This window comes from Mustela lutreola, chromosome 14 (genome assembly GCF_030435805.1).
Source record: "Mustela lutreola isolate mMusLut2 chromosome 14, mMusLut2.pri, whole genome shotgun sequence".
Classification (NCBI taxonomy): Eukaryota; Metazoa; Chordata; class Mammalia; order Carnivora; family Mustelidae; genus Mustela; species Mustela lutreola.
The window spans coordinates 74490401-74511583 of NC_081303.1; the positions used below are offsets into that span (position 1 = coordinate 74490401).

A 21183-nucleotide genomic window follows, 5' to 3' on the forward strand; every position below is an offset into this window, starting at 1 on the left:
GTACTGAGGGTCACCAGGGGGCTCAGTCTGTTAAACGGCTGCCTTTGGCTCAGGTCATGACCCCAAGGTCTTGGGATTGAGCCCCACGTCGAACTCTCTGCTCAGTGGGCAGTGTACTTCCCCTGCTTGTACTCTCTCTCTCTCCCTGTCAAATAAATAAAACCTTAAATTTAAAAAGAAATAAAGAAGTGAGGTACGGAGATAGGTACCAAAATGGGCAAAGTGAAAACATTACTCTGGGTAAGAGAGGGTAATCACGGGGCGCCTGGGTGGCTCAGTGGGTTAAAGCCTCTGCCTTCGGCTCAGGTCATGGTCCCAGGGTCCTGGGATCGAGCCCCGCATCGGGCTCTTTGCCCGGCAGGGAGCCTGCTTCCTCCTCTCTCTCTGCCTAATCTCCTCTGCCTACTTGTAATCTCTGTCTGTCAAATAAATAAATAAAAATCTTTAAAAATATATATTTTTTTAAAAAAGAGAGTAATCACAAAATGTCATGTGCTTTATGATTCCTTTTTTCTTTTCTTTTTAAGATTTATTTTTTAAGTAATCTCTATACCTAGTTCAGGGCTCAAACTCATGACCCTGAGATCAAGAGTCATACGCTCCATCGACTGAGCCAGCCAGGTGCCCCCAAATCTGGATTTCTTTTTTTTAACTATGTTCCCACCTTTCTCATTTTAATAGAGAGGGTTTGGGTTTGTTTTGTTTTAAGATTTTATTTATTTGATAGAGAGTGGATGAGCACAAGCAGGGGAGCAGCAGGCAGAGGGAGCGCAAGAAGCAGGCTCCCCGCTGAGCAGAGAGCCCAACAAGGGGCTTGATCCCAGGACCCTGAGACCATGACCTGAGCTGAAGACAGACGCTTAATGATTGAGTTACCCAGGTGCCCTGAGAAGGGGTTTCTTTAAAAATAGATTTCACTTGTGACAACATTTTACTTGATGTATAATTTTTTAAGTAAGCTCTATGCCCAGTGTGAGGCTTGAACTCAAGACCCTGAGATCAAGAGTTAAAACCCTGTACTGACTGCCAGCAGGGGACTCCTCTGGAGATTTATTTTAAGGTTGCCATTCACACCGTCTTGGCAACTGGCACGTCCAAACTCTACAGGGCGGGCTGGAAGCATGGAGACCAGGGGAGGGTCAAGGAGTGGGAGGTCAGTCTGTTTTCTTACTAAGGCCTTCAGCTGTTTGGATGATCCCACCCACATTATGGAGGGTGATCTGCTTGACTCACAATTTAGTAATTTAAATGTTAATTTCATCTAAGAGTTAACCTTTACAGACACCAGCCCTATGTGTACTGTAATTGAGCCAAGTTGATACAGAAAATTGATCATCACCAGAGCTCCATGTACTAAAACCCAAAAAAGAATGTACTTTTTGGTATGTAAATTATGCCTCAGAAAGTGTTATCTTGAAAGTGTAGTTACATTGTTTTAATCAGGCATATGTTAATCAAAATTATAGTGATTACCCAATGCAAAAGAAAAATTCTGGTGCTGATGCCTTGAGTCTTACACTGAAAGGTATTTTTTCTTATTTAAATTCAGTTAATTAACGTGTAATGTATCATTACTTTCAGTGGTAGAGGTCAGTGATACATCAGTCTTACTGTCATACCCAGCGCTCATTACATCGCCCGCCTGCCTTCTGGCCCATCACCCAGCTTCCCCGCCCCTCACTGGTACTTTTAAATATGAATTGAAACACTTATGTGTGGATTAAGGGCATAGGTTCAATGAAAGAATTTAAGCATGAAAACATACGTAATATTGAGACAAAACCCTCAAAACCTTGGGCACTGAATCTGTAATGACCGTTCTTGGTAGACATTTCATATCTCTTGTCCCAGTGTATTGCCAAGGCAAGGGAGAATTTGTACAAGCTTATGCCTCATTTCCTCCGTTTTGCCCAGTGCGCTTTTCCCCTTTACTACGTCTGCTTTGTATCCTTTGGCTGTTGAATGAAATGCAGCTGTTAGCCAGCAACCCTGAAGGTGGCCTTGGGGGCCTGCACACCCCTGCGAGTCGGACTCCACGGCTTGCTCCCCACCCCCATCTTCCAGCCGGGCGACCTGAGCTGCGTCTCTGCGTCTCCACGTGCCTGGGCTGTGAGGATCAAGGAACATTGGCGTTGCACTTGACACGGAGCGAATACCCTTTCCCCTTGATTTGCTGTAAGTGACAGTGAGAAGGGCAAAGCCATCCCACTCATTTCTAGAAAGCAGGTATCTGTAGAAAGACGGAAATCATAAAGAGTGGAAGTCGATAATATACTGAACAGACAGTAAGGAAACAAGTTCAAAAAGTGCGACAGAATCGAAGCTCTGGAAGCAGCAAACGGCAGCAGGTAAGAGGCCACGCGAACCATCAGGTTGGTCCTGTCGGTCCTGACGGTCCTGCGGTTGTAAAGGGGCTGGTACGGAGATGTTAGGAATAACTTCATGCCAGTTCACTTAGCAATGTATATGAAATGGGTAAATCCCTTAAAATATATAGCTTAACTAATTCAAAAAGAAATAGAATTTCAGAATGTCTGAATAGCCTGTATCATTTAAGGAAATTTAGTTCTTTATCAAATCCTACACGTAAAAAATGGCAGAACGAAATGGCTTCCATTGTGAGCTGTTCCATCACTGAGAAAAAACAACGCCAGCCTTACACGAAAGCTTCCAGAAAGTAGAGGACACTTCCCCAGCTTACTCTGTGAGGCTAACATAATCCTGGTAAAGAACCTGACAAAAACTCGATGGGAAGAAACAGCTACAGAAGGAAGTTGAGCATAGACTGTGTAGACATGCAGGCAGGAACTCTTGGGGGTAGAAGGGCATTTCCCCGGTCGCACAGAAGGCATCGCAAGGGAGCATTACAGCTACTGGTGAAGTACGCAGTGTGTCCTCCTGAAATCGGAAAGAAGGTCAAAACGGCCATCCTCGCTGCTTCTGTCTGCGTTACTCGGGATACTCCAGCCGGCGCAGTAAGGCAGGAGATGAATAGGAGTCATAAAGTTTGGGAAGGAAGAAGTGAAACTGTTCTGCTCACACATTACGTGATGATTAAATCCAGAGAAGTACCCCACAGCCTGTTACTGCCTTTTAGCACAGTTACTGGAAACAAAAATCCGTATCTAAGAATCCACTCGTATTCTCACAAAATAGCCTGCCCTTACCGTACCGGCCGGCGAGGCTGGTCCTTGGTGATTACCCAGAGAAGCTGAGAACTGTCTGTGTGATCAGCTGCGCCCGTGCATTGCACAGCCACTTTGCTCGTGGCTCCCTAAACTCAGAAGCTACCGAGCTGTCCTTGTCGGCGAGCAGTGAACCAGCACAGCCAGGCGATGGGATGTCACCCACACTAATACGAGATGAGCTGTCAAGCCCTGAAAAGACACTGAGAGACGTTGAAATCATCGTGCTGAGTGGAAGAAACCAGTGTGGAAAGGCTACATAGTGTATGGTTCCACTGTGTGATGTTCTGGAAAAGCCAGAACCATGGAGACATTGATAATATCAGCGGCTGAGGGTAAAGTAAGGATGGGTCCACAGAGCAGAGATTTTTAGGTCAGTGACGCTCTTCTGTATGACACAGTAGTGGTTGGATACCTGTCATTACTACATGTCTCCCAGCCATAGCATGAACAAGAGTGAGCCCTCACGTAAACTGTGACTCCGTGAGAATGACGCGTCTGTGTGGTTCAGTAGCTGTTAACCAGTGTGCCGCTCTGGTCAGGGCTGTCGGCGACGGGCTAAGCTGCGGTGTGTGGGGGCAGTGTGTATTTTGGAAATCCCTGTCTGTTGCTCAATACTGCTTTGAACCTAAAACTGCTCTAAAATATAAAGTCTATTTTTTAAAAATAGTGTAATAAAACTGAAGTAATTAGAAATAAATTTATCCAAAAATAGGCAAAAACTTTATACTGAAAATTAAAACATTTATCAGCGAGATTAAATTAGACCTAAGTACATGGAGAAATACGCCACATTTAGAAACGTCGTTACATTCCATGCAGGGTAGCTTGTGACCAGCAGGCTCTTCTGTAAAAACGGATGAGCTGATTTTTCTGAAATTTATACGGAGAGGCGAAGAACCCAGAACATGCGAAGTGATCTTTTAGAAATGTCTTCTTGTTGCCCCAAGACTTGCATTATTGGCCAGAGTAATTATAGAGCAAGTTTAAACTTTAAATTAGCTTTAGAAGGGCATAGGTAGAGCACACAACTTTTGATCTCAGGGTCATGAGTTCAAGCCCCATATTGGCATAGAGCCCTCTAAAAAAAACAGTAATAATACTTTTTTTTTAATAAATAGGGGTCCTTGGGAGGCTCTTTTGGTTGGGCATCTGACTCTTGGTTTCAGCTCGGGTCATGAACTTGGGGTCTTGAAATTCAGGCTCTGTGCTGAGTGGAGTCTGCTTGGGATTCTCTCTCACCCTCCCTTCCCTCCACCCCCTCCGCCCCCTGCTCACGCGCTAAGATAATAAAGTGACGTGCCAGTAGAACTGGTCTGTGGGACAGAGTAGATAGCCCAGAAGGAGACCCACATGTTGTGGTCGTTGCATTTGCGTGCAGGCACCAGAGCCACCGAGCAGGATGTGCTGCGGCCCGTGCGGCCCGGGTGATGTCCGGTGCCAGCGGCTCAGCTCTGACACTGGCCTGGCAGCAGGGCCAGGCTCGGCCTGGCGCGGGTCGCAGGCTGAAATGTAAATGCCAGAATTACGAAGTTTCTAGAAGAAAGCATAGGATATCTCCACAACCTGCGTGTAAAATTCTCATCCACCATAACTCATCAAAGAACTGCAAACGAAAGCTATCATGAGTTGGCATAGCCACAGTGTTTACAGACAACTGTGGGAGAGTAAAATGGCACCACTTTTTTTTTAAAAAGCCCTGGCAGGGGCGCCTGGAGGGCTCAGTGGGTTAAGCCTCTGCCTTCAGCTCAGGTCATGATCTCAGGGTCCTGGGATCGAGCCCCGAGTCCAGCTCTCTGCTCAGTAGAAAGTCTACTTCTTCCTCTCCCTCTGCCCTCCCCTGCTCATGTTCTTTCTCTCAAATAAGTAAGTAAAATCTTTAAAAGAAAACTAAAGCTCTGGCAGCTTTTATATAAGAGTAAACAAACCTACCAGAGAGAAATCAGGACATACGTCTGTAAGAATGTTCATGACACCGTCATTCGTTATGGCATAAACTAGAGATAGTCCAGATGTCCGTCAGCACAGCGGACACACAGACAGTGCGTTCCTGTACGGACTATGAGCAGCAGCTAACAGGGAAAAAGATTAGGATTGACATGCTTTCACCTCCTGGAAAATGAAGTAGGTATACTTTTCCCTGTTCTGTTAAATATGAGTAAAAATGTCTTATTATAATGTCATGTTCTCCATATCCTATATAAAAAGGAGTCTCTAGGGCCACCTGGGGCTCAGCGGGTTAAAGCCTCTGCCTTCGGCTCAGGTCATGATCCCAGGGTCCTGGGATGGAGTCCCGCATCGGGCTCTCTGCTCAGCGGGGAACCTGCTTCCTCCCTTCTCTCTGCCTGCCTCTCTGCCTACCTGTGATCTCTCTCTCTCTCTGTCAAATAAATAAAATCTTTAAAAAAAAAAAAAAAGGAGACTCTAAAAAGTGGAGAGGAGGAGGCAGACCAACTAGGACTGAGGGTTCAAGTCCTTGGAGTTGTCTCGCCTCGTCATACTGAGGTAAAACCTTGAGGAGCCACCTGGAAATGCTGCTGGGCGCAAAAAACGCCCGTGAAGAAAGGCCTGCTTTCTGCAGCGAGGAGTAGGGAAGAGTCAGCCTCGCAAGATGGGAAACTTTTAGACCATGTCCTCCGTCCTCCGGTCAGACACGGCAGAAAAACTGTTCCCTCCCCACAGGTGCCCGTGGAGAGCCTCAGCTTCCCTTCCCAGTCGGAGGTAATGGGTGTCCTACCGTGGTCCACCAGCCTGTCTGATGACAGGGGAAGGCCACAGGATTCGGGACTTCAACCATCCTCCAGTAATAACCCGGCCCCTCCCACCATCCCCCAGCAGTACTGACCTACCAGCACTTGGGTCTCAGTGGAGGTCAAGTGGGGGCCTCCGAACTGGTAGTCTGGACATCTGACTCCCTTCTCTTGCTGGAGCGGTTTTGGGAAAGGCCAGCCAAAATAGAAGGTTTATGTAAAATTCAGAACCTGGTAACATGATAAATGTCTAGGTTTAAAGTGAAAATCGTATGTCATACTAAGAACCAGGGAGATCTTAAACTGTTTAGTTTTTTATTAAGATTTTATTAATTTGAGAGAACAAACCAAAGAAAGAGCACAGACATGAGCAGAGGCAGAGGGAGAGAGAAAAGCAGACTCCCCAAGGCGGGGCTCGATCCCAGGACCCCGGGACCGTGACCTGAGCCAAAGGCAGACACTCAACTCACGGAGCCACCAGGTGCCCCTTAAACTGAACTTTAAAAGGCAATCGGGGGCGCCTGGGTGGCTCAGTGGGTTAAGCCGCTGCCTTCGGCTCAGGTCATGATCTCAGAGTCCTGGGATCGAGTCCCGCATCGGGCTCTCTGCTCAGCAGGGAGCCTGCTTCCCTCTCTCTCTCTCTGCCAGCCTCTCTACCTACCTGTGATCTCTCTCTGTCAAATAAAATAAAATAAAAAAATAAATCTTTAAAAAAAAAAAAAAAAAGGCAATCGGTACATGCCAACATCAGGAGGTTAGAACCACCCAAAAAAGACCTTAAAGCATTTAGATTTCTTTTGTAAAAACTATGCCCCCCCCAACACACACACACTCCAGCAAGCAGTAATGAATACGCATGAAGCGCAGAAGCAACAGAAAGCCTCAGCACGGAGAGGGAAGGAAGGGCCAAGTCGGAATCCTAGAGCTGGAGGATGCAGCCAAGGCTTAGGGGCGCTCTTGGCAGCGAGATGAAGGAGGAGGAAGAACCCAGGACCGTCTGAGCGGGAGAGAGCGCGGACCTGAGAAGACAAGAGCCTGAGCCGTCCCGGCCACGGGCGGGCCTGTCCTCCGCGTCCCGAAGGAGGAGGGAGCACAGAGATGAACACGACTCGGGTGGGTAATGGCTGGAGACTTCGCAGGTTCGGCAACGGACAGGAAGCTCCATGGAAGTCGACGACGGAGCCCAGCAGGACACACCTGAGGAGACCCCTGTGCGGCGCACAGCCTTGTCGGAGCTCAGCCCGCCGCAGACCCGGCCACTGTGAGTCGCAGAGAAGTGGACCCCTGCCCGTCAGCGGAGGGCGGTTCAGACGGTAGGGGAGTGCTGGCCTGCGTCCAGGGAGATGGCAAAACGTTTTCCAAGTGCCGAAAGAGGACGTGTCTAGCCCGGCGAAAGAATCCTTCAGGATTGAAATGGGAGTCACGGCCTTCCTAGAGGAAGGAGAATGTCTAAAGAAGTGTTGCCAGTAGACCTCCCCTGGGTAAGGAAGGTCTAAACAGGAAAGAAATACCAGAAGGAACAGTAAGTACATTTATGGGCATATGTGGTAGGCTTTCCTTCTCCTTGGGAATCTCCCAAGTAACTCTTTAATAAATGAAGCACAAAATTTTAACACTGCTGTATTTTTTTAAAATGCACTGAGGCATAATTCACATATCCTACAGGTCACCCATTTAAAGCATACAGTGGGTTTTGGTGCATTATGTCATTAATATTTTTAACTCGTCGTAAGATATGCGTAACTTAGAATTTGCATTTTCCATTGAGCACGTTCACATTATTGTGTGGCCATGACCCCATTCCTCTCCAGAATTTTTTCATCATCCCAGAGCAGAACTCGGTGCCCATTAAATGATAATTGCCCATTGCCCCAGCCTCTGGTAACTGCTGTTCTTTTTATCCCTGTGAATTTGACTATTTAGGTGTCTCGTATGGTGGAGTCATTACAATATTGTCCTTTGGGGTCTACCGTATTTCACTTAGCATAATGCCCTCGGGGTTCTTCTGTGTTGTAGCTCGTGTGAAGCGTTCGCCCTTCGTAAAGTTGCGTAGTCTCCCCGGTACCCACGCTCTGTATTTTGTTTATCCCTTCATCTGCCGACGGATGTCTCTCTGGTTTCCTCCTTTTTCCAGCTGTGAATAATGCTGCTGTGAACCTTGGTTTACCATTCTCTGTTGAGGATCCCGCGTTCAGTTCTTTTGTGTGTGTGCCCAGCGGTGGGGCTGCTGGCTCCTCCGGTGCGTCTCCGCTTGATTTCGGGAATGGCTGTGCTGTTCGCACAGCGGCTGCTCCACCTTCACTGCCGCCAGCCAGTCTTGAGAGCTGTGTCCACACGTCCTCAGTAATGCTCGTCACTTTGTGTGACTTTTCCTAGTAGCCATCCCGGTGGGCGTGCAGCGGTGTCCCCTGTGGTTCTGATTTGCATTTCCCTAATAGTGACGCTGAGCAGCTCTTCACGCGCTCTCGGCCATTCGTCTATCTGCAGTGACGTGTGCTCGGGGCTTGTCCACTTTTGAATTGAGTCATCTGTTCCTTGTTGAGCCTCAGGAGTTCCACACGGATCCTGGGTATCAGTCGCTTATCGGATATATGATAAATAGACTGTATGACATGGACAGAGAAGAGCACAGAATGTACAAACGTGGAAGCAAAGGGGACACATTTCATTACACCAACTACCGTGCAGAACGGAGCCGCTCTAGTAATCAGGGTCGAATGTGGTTGTGGACGAAGCTGTGTTAAAGTTACAGACTTTTCAAGTGGGGTTTAAAGTGAGGCAGGTGGGGGGCGCCCGGCTGGCTCAGTCAGTAGGGCATGCGACTCTTGATCTTGGGGTCACGAGTTTGAGCCCCATGTTGGATATAGACCTTACTTGAATAAATAAAACTTAAAAAGACAACTGAGGCAATGGTATAAGTCGGTTGAGAGAATTCGGTTTCAGCTGAGAGAAGCGGCGCGCGGGGACGTGAGAGCATGAGGAGCCGGTTGTACTTAAGGAACTGTTGGTCTGGCCCTTACGGAAAATGTATGGAGGATCCTCAGAAAATGAAAAATAGAGTGATCATGTGGTCCGGCAGCGCCACTTCCGGGACCGTATCCGAAGGAAACGCAAACACTCGCTCTGACGTCTGCCCCGTGCCCGCAGCCGCGTCGTCTGCGGTCGGCAGCCATGCAAGCCGCCGGACAGATAGAGAAGAGGCAGCTCTCCTGGGCTTTGTTTGAAAAGAGGGGAAGAGAGAAAAAAGAGAAAGAGTCTTGCCATTTGTGACAACATGGATGGACCTCGAGGGCATCATGTTCGGTGAAATAAGCCAAAGACAAATAGTTCATAGTCTCCCGCGCATGTGGAATCGGAAAAGCAAACTCAGAGGGGGGCACCTGGGCCGGGCGCCTGGCTGGCCTGGTCGGAGAGCACGCGAGCCTCGCTCTGGGGGTTGTGGGTTCGAACACCATGGTGATGTAGAGTTGACTTGAAAATACAATAATAACAAAGCAAAAATCTGTTGTAAAAGGGGGGGCTGGTGATCAGCTTTGTGGTTACCAGAAGCAAGGGGCATGAGGAGGGGTGACGGGAGAAAGACGGGCCGCAGTTGGAAGCCGCACGCCAGGCCCGCGCAGAGGCTGTGGGGCACAGCACGGTGACCGCGGTGAACCCCGCTGCGGCCCCGTCGCCCTGCGCACCGTAGGCGAGCCCCGTCCCGGGTGCACGGACATCGCAGTGAGTCGGAGGGGAGATGAGTTAGCTGGTGTGCTGGGGAGAAAGGCAGGAAGGGGAGATTGTGCGTAGGAAGAACTTAATTCCAGAAACAGTGGAGGCAGCAGGACTTGAGGGAGCACTTGTCCTGAAACAAACCCGCAGGAAAGGGTGATCTGCTGCTTCACAGGGTTGAGAGAAAACAGTGGGGACACACCGCTGGCTCTGTCCCCAGGAGCAGGTGACGTGATCTCAGGGTTGTGAGTTGGAGCTCCACGTTAAGTGTAGAGCTTACTAAAAATTTTTTTTTAAGTTTTTTGAAGATTTTATTTGTTTACTTGACAGATCACAAGCAGGCAGAGAGGCAGGCAGAGAGAGAGGGGGAAGCAGGCTCCCTGTTGAGCAGAGAGCCCGATGTGGGGCTCGATCCCAGGACCCTGAGATCATGACCCAAGCCAAAGGCAGAGGTAAAACCCACTGAGCCACCCAGGTGCCCCAAAAATGTTTAAAATCTTAAGTAAATGAATAAATAAATGAGAACAGTTGGGGTACATGTAGGGTACATGTTTGCGCTCATTCATTCGGAAAATACTTGTTCGATACCTGCTTTTTGATCACTCAGTTTTCTAGAGGTTTGGGACACACCAGTAAGCAGAACAGATGAATATCCTTGCTTCCCTGGGGCTGACAGTTTTCCACTGGGAAGAAAAATCCCACTGTCCATGTCCACTGGGTCGCACCTATGTTCCCTCAGGCTGACAAAACCAGAAGCTCAAATTCTACTTGTGATTTGTTCAGTGAAACTTAAACAGTTTCCTATAAGTATCCTTGGTCATTATTTATAACCTCCTTAATGGCACACATTTCACTGATACACTATTCCTTTCAGTGAAATAGTGCTACAGGTTTTTTAGGGGAGATCCCGGGACACTTTACACAGAACAGGGAAGACAGCCTGAGTAATTGCTGTCATCGAACGATACTCCAAGCCAGTGCTCAAGTCGTGTGTAGTTTACAGGTGAGCTTTAGCTGAAGTCAGTCACTTTATTCTTGGTTTTAAAAAAGAAAAAAAAGCCAATAGGGACGCCTGGGTGGCTCAGTCGGTTAAGCCTTCGGCTCGGGTCGGGTCATGATCCCAGGGTCCTGGGTCCGAGTCCTGCGTCATCGGGCTCCCTGCTGGGTGGGGAGCCTGCATCTCCCTCTGCCTCTGCCCGCCGCTCCTCCTGCTTGTGTGCTTTCTCGCTCGCTCTCTGATGAATAAGTAAGTAAAATCTTTTAAAAAAAAAAAAAAAAAGGCCAAGTTTTTGTCAAATTTTAAGATCTCTTCTAGAAAAGGACATTGTTACTTTTCTCCTTTCGGTTGGGAACTGCCCTCACCTTCGCGACGCACTCTGCCCGGTGCCCTCACAACGGACTGCGCCGTGATGTTCCGCCTCGGGGTCCGCTGTCACTTCCTCCTGTCGGGCTTGACTTCGTGAAAGAAAATCTTCGTGACTTCCCCCTTTCAGATTGCAAGGTCAGCACAGGCTTCTGAGCTTCCGTAGTGTCTGTCCTCTTGAAAATGACTTCGTTGCACAAATTCAGTTTTCTTTTCTTTTTTTTTTTTTTTTTTTTAAGATTTTATTTATTTGAGAGAGAGAGAATGAGAGAGCATGAGAGGGGAAGGGCAGAGGGAGAAGCAGACCCCCCGCTGAGCAGGGAGCCTGATGCGGGACTCGATCTCACAACTCCAGGATCACGACCTGAGCTGAAGGCAGTACCTCAACCAACTGAGCCAGCCAGGCACCCCTATTAATTTATTTTAGAGAAAAAGAGAAACCAGGGGAAGGGGCAGAGGGAAAGAGTATCCAAGCCAACTCCCACTTCCAAATCGGGGCACCACGTCACAACCCATGAGACTGTCATCTGAGCAGAAACCAAGAGTCAGATGCTAAACTGACTGAGCCACCCAGACACCCCAAGAAAGTATTCTTTTTTTTTTTTTTTAAGATTTTATTATTTTTTTTAAGATTTTATTTTATTTATTTATTTTTTTTAAGATTTTATTTTTTTATTTGACAGAGATCACAAGTAGGCAGAGACGCAGTCTGAGAGGGAGGGGGAAGCAGGCTCCCTGCTGAACAGGGAGCCCGATGCGGGGCTCGATCCCAGGACCCCAAGATTATAACCTGAGCTGAAAGCAGAGGCTTAACCCACTGAGCCACCCAGGCACCTCGAAAGTATTCTTTTTTAAAAATTTTTAAGATTTTTATTTTTTTATTTGAGAGATCGGGGGGGCAGAAGGAGAGTGAGAAGCAGACTCCCCATGGAGCAGGAAGCCCAGTGTGGGGCTCAGTCCCAAGACCCTAGGATTTGACCTGAGCCAAAGGCAGACGCTTAACCGACCAACCCACCCAGGTACCCCATTGAGAAAGTATTCTTTTTAAAAATTTATAACGTTAAATTTAAATCTTTTTTAAAATTTATAGCGTTAAATTCTCTAAAAATTATAAAGTTATAATTTAAAGAATTATAACTTCGGGGGGCACGTGGGTGGTTCAGTGAGCTAAGCCTCTGCCTTCAGCTCAGGTCGTGATCTCAGGGCCCTGGGATGGAGCCCTGTGTCAGGCTCTCTGCTCAGCAAGTGGCCTGCTTCTCCCCTCTCTCTCTCTGCCTGCCTCTCTTGACTACTTGTGATCTCTGCCAAATAAATAAATAAAATCTTCAAAAAAAAATTTATAACTTACTGGCTTCTCCCTCACTGTTTTATACCTTCTACAGAAAACACATTAGATACTGCTGGCAAAAAAAAGGGATGCCTGGGTGGCTCAGTTGGTTAAGCAGCTGCCTTCAGCTCAGGTCATGATCCCAGCGTCCCGAGATCGAGTCCCACATCGGGCTCCTTGCTCAGCAGGGAGCCTGCTTCTCCCTCTGACTCTGCCTGCCTCTCTGTCTGCCTGTGCTTGCTCTTGCTCACTCTCTCTCTGACAAATAAATAAATAAAATCTTTAAAAAAAAAAAAGAGTCAATTCTTTACATTAAGGGGTTTATCATATCTGCTGAAGATCAATTTTGTCTTTTTAAAAAATTGTATTTATATTGTTAAGAAACAATATATACTTGCAAAGCAATTTGTAGAGAAGGGTATGAATTATAGATAAATCTCCCCCTACCAGAGATACAATAACTTAGTATATACCCTCTCAAACTTTTTCCTTTATAAATATGTCTTCCAATAATTTACTGTAAAATTTTTTCAGTAAACAAAGGCCTCTGGGGCGCCTGGATGGCTCAGTCAGTTCAGCAGTCTACTTTTGGCTCCGGCTCCGGTCTTGATCTCAGCGTCCTGGGTACAAGCCCTGGGTTGGCCTCCACGCCGGGTGTAGAACCTATTTAAAAAACTTTAAAAATTAAACAATAAGCAAAAAATTGAAAATACTCTGTAGTGAATGTGCAGTATCCCATCACTAAATTCTGTCATTAGCATTTGACTTGGATTTATGTATCCGTCCGTTAGTCCACCTGAATTTGGGGGGCACGCCGCAGTAAATCGCAGACAATGATACACTTCCCTTAAATATTTCAGCACTCATGTCAGAACCAAGGTCTCAGGGGCAGAGGGGTAAGGAGGCGTCTCAAGCCTGGTGCAGGGCTCCATCCATGACCCCAAGTTCGTGACCTAAACCAAAACCAAGAGTTGGCTGCCCAACCGACTGAGCCACCAGGCCCCCAATTTTTTTTTTTTTAAGATTTATTTATTCATTTGAAAGAGAGATTGAGCACGAGCATGGGGAGGGCCAGAGAGAGGGTAGAGAACCTCAAGAAGATCCCGTGGGGCCAGTGAGAGACTCGTGACCGCACACCCCGCTGAGCCACCGAGGCCCCCCACGAATAGCTCTTAAATGTTTCAAAATGTCTTTTTCTTAATGAGTTCATGCCCTATTTTTTCTTTTTTTGCAACTTGGAGAATGTTTCCATTTGAGTAAATGTGTATCTCATTTTATCTCTCCAGTTGCGTATTCTTACCTGAATGTACCAGAGTTTGCTGACCTTTGACTTCACATTGTTTCCGCTTCCTCACGGCAGACTCTGCAGTCATGCGTTCCGCTTTGCTTCCCTGCGCAGGAGACTCTGGTCTGCTCCCAGGCGCAGACCTTGTCTTGTGTTACTCTAACTCCACAAGTTACTTCTCCACAATATACCTGTAATCCATGCTCATGTGTCTTCAGATTTGTCAGATAAACTCATTACACATTATGTGTTAACACAAATAGCATATTTTTATGAGAAATAACTTTTCCAAAGAAATATTCCATGCAGAAAGTGACTTTATTTTCTATTTTTGCAAATTTCATTGTTGTCTAGTTTAATATAAGTCAACTGAATTTTCTGATCCATTTTGGCAGTCTCTTATGATGTTACTTTGGCTTAAGTACGTGAAGAAATCTGTCTCCGTGTAGGTAATAAGTATGTTATAAAGGATAGGATAGGAGTATTTAATAATTCAGATAATTCTTCTTTGACACTCTAGCAAAATATGAGTGTAATAGTTCCTTAGAGGTGAGTTGCATCATAGACTATGAAATCGGTTAACTTTTTGTTTTCTGTTCCATTGAAGTCCATTGGTCTCTCTTGGCATTTAAATGGATTCTCTACCCAGGTGTGGTGTTCCCACTTCACGTGTTGGTCTTTAAGAAGTTCCGGTTCCCTGAACTGTGTTGCTCTTGCGTTCCCTGCGTGCGTCCACAACCGTTCGCACCGGTCAGTCCTCCCGCTTGCTTTAGGAGGAAAATTTAAAGAAAACTAAAGATTCTCGTGGTTGGACACACGTTTTCCAGATCTCCCGTATTCACTTCAAACTCCGTTTTATCACTGGAAACAGAAACGTTCCGTTGTTTCTTGAAGTAACAAGCTCACTTCGCTCATCCTCATGCTCTGAGTCCGAATGACCGGAGTCGCTCGGCTGTGCTTTCACGGACACGGAGCGCGTTCCGGGGAAGAAGCTCGTCCAGCTCGCGTGTGCGCAGGCACGTGCTGGACTCCGCCGCCCAGGGAGCGGCCCGGGTGCTGGCTGCATCCTTCCGTGCGCCTTGCAGAGTAGCCGCGCTTTTGGCTTGTGGGTCAAGACTTAACACATGAACTTTTGAGACACTGGCATGGTTCATGTCCATCAGTTCCGTTCTTCTAGTACAGCGTTCCGCTTGCCTTGATTCCTACTGAGATGCCAGTGGTCTTACTCACCATTGCTTTTACAGCATTGGGACAAACGTCCGCGTGGTAAAGATGGCATGTAACGCCTCAGTGATACCAGTATAGCAGTAGCCGCATGGTACTTAGTGGTAAGACGGTCTTTGCCCCTTGGGTCCCCCGCATTCACAGAACATTGAGAACTGCTCGGCTGGAGTCGGTCAGTGATGGGGTGAATACCCAGGTAACAAGGAGGTTAGCTTCCTGCGAGAAGCAAGTTTACTAAAGGGCAGAAAGGTCAGAGAGTGAGGAAGCCGCAGCGTCCTCTTCAACGTAGAAAGGGGCTTTTGACTTTTACGAGCAGTACTTCTTGGGGGGGTTAACATCATAAATTTGAATGTAGATACTCTTGAGTTATTTAAATTCAGGGACTCCTATCTTAGAAAATCTTACTTCCCGTTTTTACAGACAGTCTCATAGTATGTATAATAATGTTGGAGAACAGCTGCCAGATGCTGTAGTTAATAATTTTAATACTCCAACAATTGTTAGTTTTAGTTGGCTTCATAATGACCGGTGTATTTTTTGGTAGTAAGTTTGCCGTGTTCATTGCTCTATGTAGGCTGCTCTCAAAACATCCCCTCAGCCTTTACCACCTGGAGCACAATGGAATAGAGAGTAGCTAAAATGAAAAATTGGTGACAGAAAAGTTCCTAAAATTAAAAATTAAATGTTTATTTTTTCTAGTCAATGCGTATTAGATCTTGTGGCTGTTTGACCCTTTGTATAAATAGATCCTGAAATTGATAGTATTTCTTTGTTTCAGGAAAGTATCTGAGGCAAAAGAGAATTGACTTCCAGCTCCCCTATGACATCCTTTGGCAGTGGAAGCACAACCAGGTACCGGGCCGGCCTCCTCTCTCAGGTTTCCTTCTCCAGGGCGGGCGGGGGGGAGTGCGAGCCTCGGTCCGCCTCCGTGTTATGCTCTGTGCCCTGTGCTCTCATCTTAGGAAGTATCAAGACTGTCCCTGTGAAGGTTAGAGACGAAGAAAAATGAATTTGCATCCATATCTAATGTGGCCTCTTTGCCTTTACTCATACTTCAGAATAGCAGTGAGTGTCTGCTTTCCTGGGCAACTTCTGTTTCTGGTCTGCACTTCCTCTGTGGTAGCAGAGCTCCGTGCTGTGAGGCTCCTGTTGGATGCACATCCCAGGAGGGTTGTGACGCGCTGCCGGCAGCACTAAGAAATGTCAGGCTTTATTTGTGTTGGCTCCTTCCCATCGTTTGGAATTTATTTTTCACATACAAAAGAGACTCTCCTACCAAAGGAAACAGGAAAAATGTTTAACACGCATACGCTTTTAAAATATCTTTATGTTGGGAACTAAAAATGGGAAGGCGCTGTTTTTCTCTGCTTCTTCCCTAATGGAAAAGTTTCCCCTGGCAATTTTTGTAGTTAGCCGTAGGCCAGGCCTCATGTTGAGAACAAGCATCAGGAAATAGAAGTTGTCATACAAAGGAGGTGAACAGCTCCTGACCTTTGCCAAAATTCCACCAAAGTTAATTTTGGAAAGCCAGAAGCAGTGGACATTCCCCTCTGCATTCTCTTCTCTTGGTGGCCTCTCTTGAATTCTAAGAGGATCAGTTTGTTAGATACCTGTCTCCGAGTTCATGACCGTGAAGGAGACCGTGCTCCAACGGTCCTGCTGAGAAACGGAGGTAGACTGCTTTGCACGGGTCAGTCCGTCCTCTTCGAGGCTACAGTGCCGCTGTCGTTGTCCTGCCTCTTACTGGACAGCACTGGACAGCTGATCACCCCTGTCTCATACCTTCCTTTTTTCCTTGTTGTTGTTTTTTCCCCCTGAATGCCTTCTTAATTGCAATGAGACTTCCCTTTCCTGCCTTCCCTCTCCCCTGTATTCACTAAATTAATTGCCTTAATTAAAATGTGAAAAGTGTTTTTCTGGAATACCCACACTGAAAAGGCCATGGTACTCCTCTTTTTAACTTCATGTGCTAGCCAGACCATCTCAGCAAGCCCTCTGAGTGTTTTCCTTTCTTTTCATAGAGGCAAAGTGAGTCTTAATGTATCGAAAAGAGTAGCCTCGTCCTGCAGGGTGGTTTCCCCGCAGGGTGGTTTGCGTGTGCGCCCGACCACAGCGCGCACATATTCCCGGGAAGCTCTTCCACGTTCGTTCTCTTATTGAATCTGTTTCTCTCGTCCTGATCCAGTAAGTCACTTCTTATTTCAGGGTAAAAAGTGATAGCACCAAGAATTTCCCTCAAGTGTATCCAACCCAGAAAGTCTTTCTTAAAAATATTCCCATACAAGCAGAGCATGTGAATAATTTCTTATATTTTTAGTGATTGATGCTGCTGTCTGGTATTCGAAGTTAAATGCTATATCTAGATTTTTCTTTTTTTTTCTTCTAGCTGTACAAAAAGCCAGATGTCCCACTATATAAAAAAATCCGTTCAAGTGAGTAACTTGAGAGCTATTTTTTTCTGCCTTTATATCATCAGTGTTGTTCTTAGCCTGGCACTTAAAAAATTTCCTCTATGTTCACAAATTACTCTTTGCTGTCTTCTCTCGAGATGTCTACGTTGACGTCAAGCCCCTTTCTGGTTACGAGGCCACCACATGTAACTGTAAGAAGCCAGAGGATGACTCCGGGAAGGGCTGTGTGGACGACTGCCTCAACAGGTACTGTACTGAAGTGACTTCTCTGAAAGCATGGGCTTCAGGGTAGATGACACTTCATTTGGAGGGAAAAGTTAAGCTCTTTTATTTCCTCTCTTGAAGTTGCACAAAGCTATATAAAACCTAATTGACGTGTCTTGGGCTGGTTCGGCAAAGTACCATAGACCTGGTGGCTTAAACAGCAGAAATTTGTTTCTCACAGTTCTGGAGACTGGGAAGTCCAAGGTCAAGATGCAAGTATTTGATGTCTGATGAGGACCCACATCCTGGCTTACAGACAGCCACTTTCTCCTTGTATGTTCACATGGCCTTGCCTGAGCGCATACTTATGGAGATAGAGCTTTCTGTTCCTCTTCCTGTAGGGACACTGATTCCTGCGTGCAGTTCCTGTCCTCATACCCTCAGACAAGCCAGCTGCCCTCCCAAAGGCTCTGCCTGCAAATCACCATTACACCAGGGGCCAGGGCTTAGCTGTTCATTCTGGGGAGACACAAGCATTCAGCCCACGACATAAAGTATTCAGGAAATTTTAGAAAATTTCCTAGATCTCCGTACGTGGTAGCCATAACCAGGGAGCGAGGTAGGATGGTGACGGTGAGGAGGAAGAAAGCCGTGATGTACTCCGAGGGAAGACCAGGCTGGTGAGCCACTCGCGTACGCTCACAGGTGCACAGGCGCTGACTGGGCCAGTGGCTCTGATGAAAGGTGTCCATGCTGTCGCCAGAGGGCGGGTCTGGGTCTGGCTAGTTTGGTGATCAAAACTGTGATTTTACTTTGGCGCCATTGAATTCTAAATGACATGGAGATTTCAAAATGGAAATGTCTGATGGAGACCCAAGAATGGAGATCGAATTTGTTGGGTTTTAGTTATATATGCAAATTTATAGTAAAAAAGAACCAGTGAACTTGACATCAATAATTCCTCTTCTGGATAGTTTTCCTGGCCAAAGACAACTGCTTCCCCAGCGTCTGGTCAGTTGTCCTGAGGTCTGCGGGAATCTGTGTTTTAAGGCCTCCTGTGACCGCGCGCCAGCTGGAGCGTCCTGCTCACCACGCCGTCGGCCCGTCACCGTCTTGCACACGCACGCGCAGTTGCCGGGTCACAGCTGCCGGCCTGGTCTGTGCTGTGCGCAAATTGTTCTTTACTCACAGACCTTTTATATGTATGCTTTTTTTCTTTTTCGATCTTTTTTTCTCTTTTTATATATATACACACTTTATGTGTATATGTGTATTATGTGTGTCGGTGCAGTCCACAAGCTCACCGTTGTTAGTTCTCTTACCTTCCGCAGGTTGACATGCCCAGTTCGCGGCCCCTGCGCCTCGCCATTCCGGTTATTCCCAATGTTTTCTATTCAAAATTGCGCTACTGTGAAACTGTGTGGATTCCTCTTTTTATTTTTAACCCTTAAGGTGTATCCTGAGATGAGTTATCTGTACAGACTACATGAACGTCTGTGCCATTCTTACTGCATCTCGTACTGACTGTACACGGTGTACTGACTGTGCCCAGCAGCTCTCATGACTTAGTGCAGTAATGTGCGGGATCACCACCGGGTGTGGATATACTCACGTCCCTGTAGTTCCCTCCTTTAGGCAGTCACATCTAACTTCATTTTTGGTGCTTTAATAGTTCATTGGTTTAATGTTTGGGACTATATGTCTTTAAAATTGCCTAATATTTGCATTCCTTTCTATGCTAACATTACTGTTTTTTAATATGATATTGTATTGTCTACGAAATTGCCGTGGTATAGCTGCCATCACATTGGTGAGTTCCTCTCTTTTTCCCAGTAGTCTAATGAGATAGGTAATAGTTTTATATTTTATAAATGAAGGATTTTAGAGTTTGGATAGTAAGTTGCCCATATTATATACGGCACTTTACTGATAAACAGAATTTGAACCCACGTGTGTTTGATTCAAAACTCATGTTCTTTCCAATGTATATACTGTTTATTGCATAAGTCATTAGTCTTTTAACAACATAAAACTGAAATCTGAATGTCTGCATTTCCATAATTATGTTGGTCATCTTACGTCATTTTTTATATAAAGAGTTTTATTTATTTATTTGACAGAAATCACAAGGAGGCAGAGAGTAAGAGGGAAGCAGGTTCCCTGCTGAGCAGGGAGCCCAATGCAGGGCTCGATCCCAGGACCCTGAGACCATGACCTGAGCTAAAAGCAGAGGCTTTACCTGTGGAGCCACCCAGGCACCCCTGTGTTGCCTTTCTTTAAAAAAAAAAAAAGTCAAATATGGTGCTGCCAACTTTGTGAGACTAGAAACCCTACATCCCTACAGACTCATGCATCTAATGAAAGAAGGGGAATGCACAAATACCTAAGAAAAATGAAAATATATTATTCAGTGGATGCTTCCATATATATTTAAAAGTAACCCACACAAAAATTTAGTTAAATGAAAGACCTGAAATGTCTTTCCTGTCTTAGTAGTCAAGGCATTGTAAATATTTGTGGGGAAAACTCAAAGGTCTGTTAAGATTCAGGTTTATGTCTATGTAAGGCTCATGTAGCCCAAAGGAAACTGAATTCAGGATGGTCTTAAAAACAAGTAATGGGTTTTTATAAAATATTTTTAGAACATGGCCTCCTCTCTTCTAAACACTTAGGAATCATCAGCATTGTTTATAAATTCTGTAAGACCTTTCCTGCTTAATACTTGTGTCTGTAGGGGCGCCTGGGTGGCTCAGTAGGTTAAAGCCTCTGCCTTCGGCTCGGTCATCTCAGTGTCCTGGGATCAAGCCCCCCATCGGGCTCTCGGCTCGGCAGGGAGCCTGCTTCCCCCTCTATCTCTCTGCCTGCCTCTCTGCCTACTTGTGATGTCTCTGTGTCAAATAAATAGATAAAATCTTTAAAAAGAAAAAAAAAAAAACCTTGTGTCTGTACACCATCCATATTGAACCCATTACTGCTCCAGAACATTCCACGTTCCCTAGAGCAGAGTCTCATAATTCATTTCAAGCTGCTTTTCAACCCCGTGTCCATTTGTTCACAACACGTAGAGAGCCCACCCTCTCAGCGCTCACAACAACAAACATGTTGTATAACAAAGCCAAATACTTAAGGGGAGATAAAGCGGTATTGCCCAGGAAGCCTTGTAATGCCACTGGAAGTGCTGACTCCTGAGTTTACAAGACACAGACTGAACCTCAGGGTCCCTGGCTAACCTGTGGGGGCCCTGTGTGAGCGCCTTTGCGGAGTACAGTTTACTTCCGCTTGTCCCCACAGGGAGCATCTCCAGGACCCTTCACCTTTTGCTACAGAAGAGCAGGAGGCCTTCAAGTTCTTGGTCTCCAAAAGCAGGGAGGGTCCTCTCCCATGCGTCCAAGGCCCACTCCTTCCTGACCTGGCACGATTTCTAGCAGGACGATTTTTCATGTGAAAACCAGTCTCTACTCAATGGGAGATGGTCTGACCTCCGTAGCTATTAAGTCAGTCTCACTAGTACACTTGCTAGTGACTCTTAAACATTAAATCTCACCAGGTGAGGGAAAGAGCTTTCTAATCTAGGTCTGCATCGGGAAGGAGAATTCTCTCGTCTTACAGTGAACGGCATTCTGTAGCTAAAGTGAATGGCATTGTAGTAGCCGGCCGGCTAGCTCTGGGCTCGAGCCTGCCGCTGCTGAAGTTAACGGCAGCTTGTGCTGGAATCAGCGCCGA

At 46.4% G+C, this 21183-nt stretch overlaps 1 protein-coding gene across 1 annotated transcript in view; it reads left to right on the forward strand.

Moving 5' to 3' along the window:
- The window catches only part of ASH1L (ASH1 like histone lysine methyltransferase), a 168684-nt gene that overhangs the window by 117736 nt on the left and 29765 nt on the right, over positions 1–21183 (forward strand). Inside the window, exons 8-10 of the mRNA XM_059146914.1 lie at positions 15624–15697; positions 17232–17277; positions 17394–17502. Of these exons, the coding sequence (XP_059002897.1) occupies positions 15624–15697; positions 17232–17277; positions 17394–17502 (229 nt within the window). The remainder of the gene's footprint in view (positions 1–15623; positions 15698–17231; positions 17278–17393; positions 17503–21183) is intronic.